The 3,762-nt window shown below is 31.0% G+C and overlaps 1 protein-coding gene across 1 annotated transcript in view; it reads right to left on the minus strand.

Moving 5' to 3' along the window:
- Window positions 1-351: 351 nt before the first annotated feature.
- The window catches only part of ANXA4 (annexin A4), a 33,821-nt gene continuing 30,410 nt past the window's right edge, over window positions 352-3,762 (minus strand). Inside the window, exon 12 of the mRNA XM_005867800.2 lies at window positions 352-1,377. Coding sequence (XP_005867862.1) covers window positions 1,318-1,377 — 60 coding nt within the window. The 3' untranslated portion in view covers window positions 352-1,317. The remainder of the gene's footprint in view (window positions 1,378-3,762) is intronic.

The following is a 3,762-nucleotide window of genomic DNA, read 5'->3' on the forward strand; positions in this document are numbered from 1 at the left end:
GGCCGCCATCTTTGTTGGCAGTTAATTTGCATATCACCCTGATTAGCCAATGGGAAGCATAGCGGAGGTACGGTTAATTACCCTTTTTGCCTTTTATTAGATAAGTGTTCCACTTAGAATGGAGAGCATCACTCATTTTCAGAGAATAAATTAAATACATTATTTTTATGTCATTAAGTAAGAATACCATTTGATATATGTGAACATTAGTTTTACAGCAGTAGGTGTACCAGTATATAAGACTAATTATGTTGTTTTTTCCCCTCAATGTTGTAGTTCTTATAGAAACTGAGTAACACAAGTCCTTCAAAAATATCTTTCAGGTTTCAGGATGAAAAAATTCACAAGTGGTAAAGTCGGATAAAGAGTATACCTCATCTTAAAGACACCATGTTTTATTCAAATTATTTTTCCATGATGTATACAAACTGAACTTTTTAATCAAAATAATTCTAGAGTTGAAAGACACAGTGCAAATGTAAATGAATACAAATTGACAAAATCCAAAATGACTTAAAAAATTATTTTTAGCACAAAAAAATTTAAGTAAAATTCAGAGCATTACATTCATCTTCAAACTGACTTAAGACATTAACAAAAATATTGTGGAATGTCCAGCATTTATGTTTGGTAACCAGACATATATGATCTGTATACCATAGTTAGAATTTAATTTGTTCAGACAACTTGGTGATTTTGGTATACTTCAAATTGGAGAGAGTAAGTGATCTTAACATAAGATGTGATGGAGGAAGTATTTCACATCAAACATAGTAAAGATCAATTAATGCTATCAACAAAACCTAAACAAAGAACATTTGTGGGTGCTTTCAAACTATGACTATGTGAAATAGGAAATTGGACAGATATTCTTACTAACTACTAGAAGTTCACAATTTCAAATTAAGAAATTACTATCCACTTTAGAAATAGGAAAGAAAAGTGATTTTAGAATAGCCTTCCAGTCTTCCACTTTTATAGATTTTCACCAAAAAGAAAACATGAAATAATTTCATATATCCAATTTCTGTGAAACACAGATGAGGAAGAGATCTGTTAAAAACATGGAGCACATTATTATTTCTAATTTTAAATCTCCTTTTAAGTTTTATAAGCTTTGAAATACAAGTATAGCTTTCAAGCATCATGAGTTATAATTATAGATGAATAATAACACAGTCTATATCTTAGGAGGCAAACGTAGGCGTTTTAAATTTGGAAATAAGTGTTCTGAGATAATGCTAATAGCAGTGTAGAAAAATGAAGTTAAAAAATATCAAGGTTTTGGGAATCCTCTTATCTTTCCAGGATTTCAGTTTAATCATCTCCTCCACAGAGAATAAGCAGAACCTTCCTATAGTCTCCAGATGTGTCACCCTGAGGGGAGGGAAGCAAAGTTACAGTCAGATAAATGAGTTCTAAAATGGAATACACAGCTCAAAGTCTCTAGCTTTGTAAAGCTTGTCTGGATTTTTCTCAGAGTTTTAAAAATAACATTTGTTATTGCTTATTACAAAAGTAATACTTGTAATATTACTGTTCGATGAAGAAAATGAAGACACAAAAGAACATAAAAATCATCCATAATTCCACCATCTAGAGATTACTATTCTTAACATTTTGGTTTGTGCATATCCTTCCAGACTTTTTTCTATGCATACAGGTTCCTATATGATGGGACTGTAGTATTTTGTATTCTGATTTTTTACTTAATATAGCCTGAATATTTCCCTATTTTAATGCATTAAATATTCTTCTACAGCATCATTAGTTAATGACTACAGAGAATTCCATGGTACATAGGTAAATAATTTATTTGATCTTCCCCCCATTGTTGGATATTTATATTGTTGCTAATTTTGCACTATTACAAACACTGCTGCAATAAGTATATCATAGTTCAATTTTTTTGCATTTCCTTGATGATTTACTCAGGATAAATTTTCATAAAATGGGAATTACTGGATTAATGATCATGTATTTTCTTAAGCCTTTTGATAAGGGTTGCAAAATAGCCTACATGAAGGTGCTATAATTTCTACATAGAAATTTTTATGGGCTAATTAATAGATCAGTTTTTGCTAGTGCTTCATGGGCACTAAAAAAGATGGAATCTGTATTTATAGGGTTCAAAGTTTAATTTACATCTGTTAAAATACATGTAATATATTCTTGTTTATACTTTGCCTCATTGATTTGCCAAAGAATAAGGGTATGTTAAAGTCTCCCTCGCACAGTATTTTCATCAATGTCTTATTTTGGAGCCTTGAATGTCTTATTTGTACACTTGAATGCAATTCTATTTGAAACCTAAAGTTTCATAAGAATTTAATCTTTGTTGTGAATCACTGCCTTTATCAATATAAAGTGATCCACTTTTTCCTATTAATGCTTTTTCTTCTTAAATTCTTTTTTTACTTATAGTATAACCCTACTTTCTTTTTCGTGTTTGTCAAATGTTCTTTTCCCTGGTCTTTTTATAAGCTTCTTACATGTCACTGTATTATAGTTTCTTATAAATACCATGGAGTTGGATTTTATATTTTTACCTTACCTGAGAGTTTACTTATTTTTATTATAACTTACATTTTTACCTTATTTGTCATTTTTTATTATTTACATATTTTATATTTCTATTATGCCCTTTCTGAAAATTGTTATTGAATGGGCAATGATTTCCTTATTTTTAGTCTTTTACAGTGTTGTGTGTATGTATACACATATATATTTACATACAGTTGTTTATATGGAAAATAATATAATAAATAATAAAACAAGATTAAACTCTGTTTCACCTACTCACAACTGTTGCCCCACTCCTACTTTTGCCCCACCCTATATTTTTCTACCCCATCATTTTAGTGTCTGTATAGTATTACATTGTATGGATGTTCCATAAGTTATTTAAGTCACCCCCATTAGTTAATAAAAAATGAGAATATATAATACATTATACACTATAAAAGTATGCCATCCTGGCTGGTTTGATTCAGTAGGTAGAGCATCAGCTCACAGACTGAAGGGTCCCAGGTTCGATTCCAGTCAAGGGCATGTATCTTGGTTGCAGGCTCAATCCCCAGCCCTGGTCAGGGTGCGTGCAGGAGGCAACCAGTTGATGTGTTTCTCTCACATCAATGTTTCTCTATCTCTGTCTCTCCCCCTCCCTTCTACTCTCTTTAAAAATCAATGGAAAAATATCCTTGGGTGAGGATTAACCAAAAATAAAAAAATAAAAAAACCAAAAACGTATGCCATATTATTTATTCAAATATAAATAATATGAAATAATATAAGTAATGCTACAATGAAAATATAATATTTAGTGTATTTTTTAACATTTCACGAAACAATTTTATTCAGATTCTGTCATAGATTTTTAAAAATAGATATATAACAAAATTTCCCATTTTAGCCCTTTTTAAGTGTATATATTCAGTGGCACTATTTACATTCACAATGTTGTGCAACCCTCATTGCTATTTCCAAAACCCTTGCATCACCCCAAACAGAAACTGCCACCAAGAAGCAGTAGCTCACCATTTCCCCCCTTCCCTAAGTCCCTGGTAGCCTCTAATCCACTTCTGTCTGTATAAATTTACCTATTCTATATACATCATGTAAGTGATATCATACAGTATTTGCCCTTTTGTGTCTGGTTTATTTCACTTAGCATGTTTTCAAGGTTCATCCATGTTTCAGAAACTTTATTCTTTATATCTATCTATGTCTATGTCTATGCCTATGCCTATGCCTATGCCTATG

This window comes from Myotis brandtii, unplaced genomic scaffold (genome assembly GCF_000412655.1).
Source record: "Myotis brandtii unplaced genomic scaffold, ASM41265v1 scaffold251, whole genome shotgun sequence".
Taxonomy (NCBI): Eukaryota; Metazoa; Chordata; class Mammalia; order Chiroptera; family Vespertilionidae; genus Myotis; species Myotis brandtii.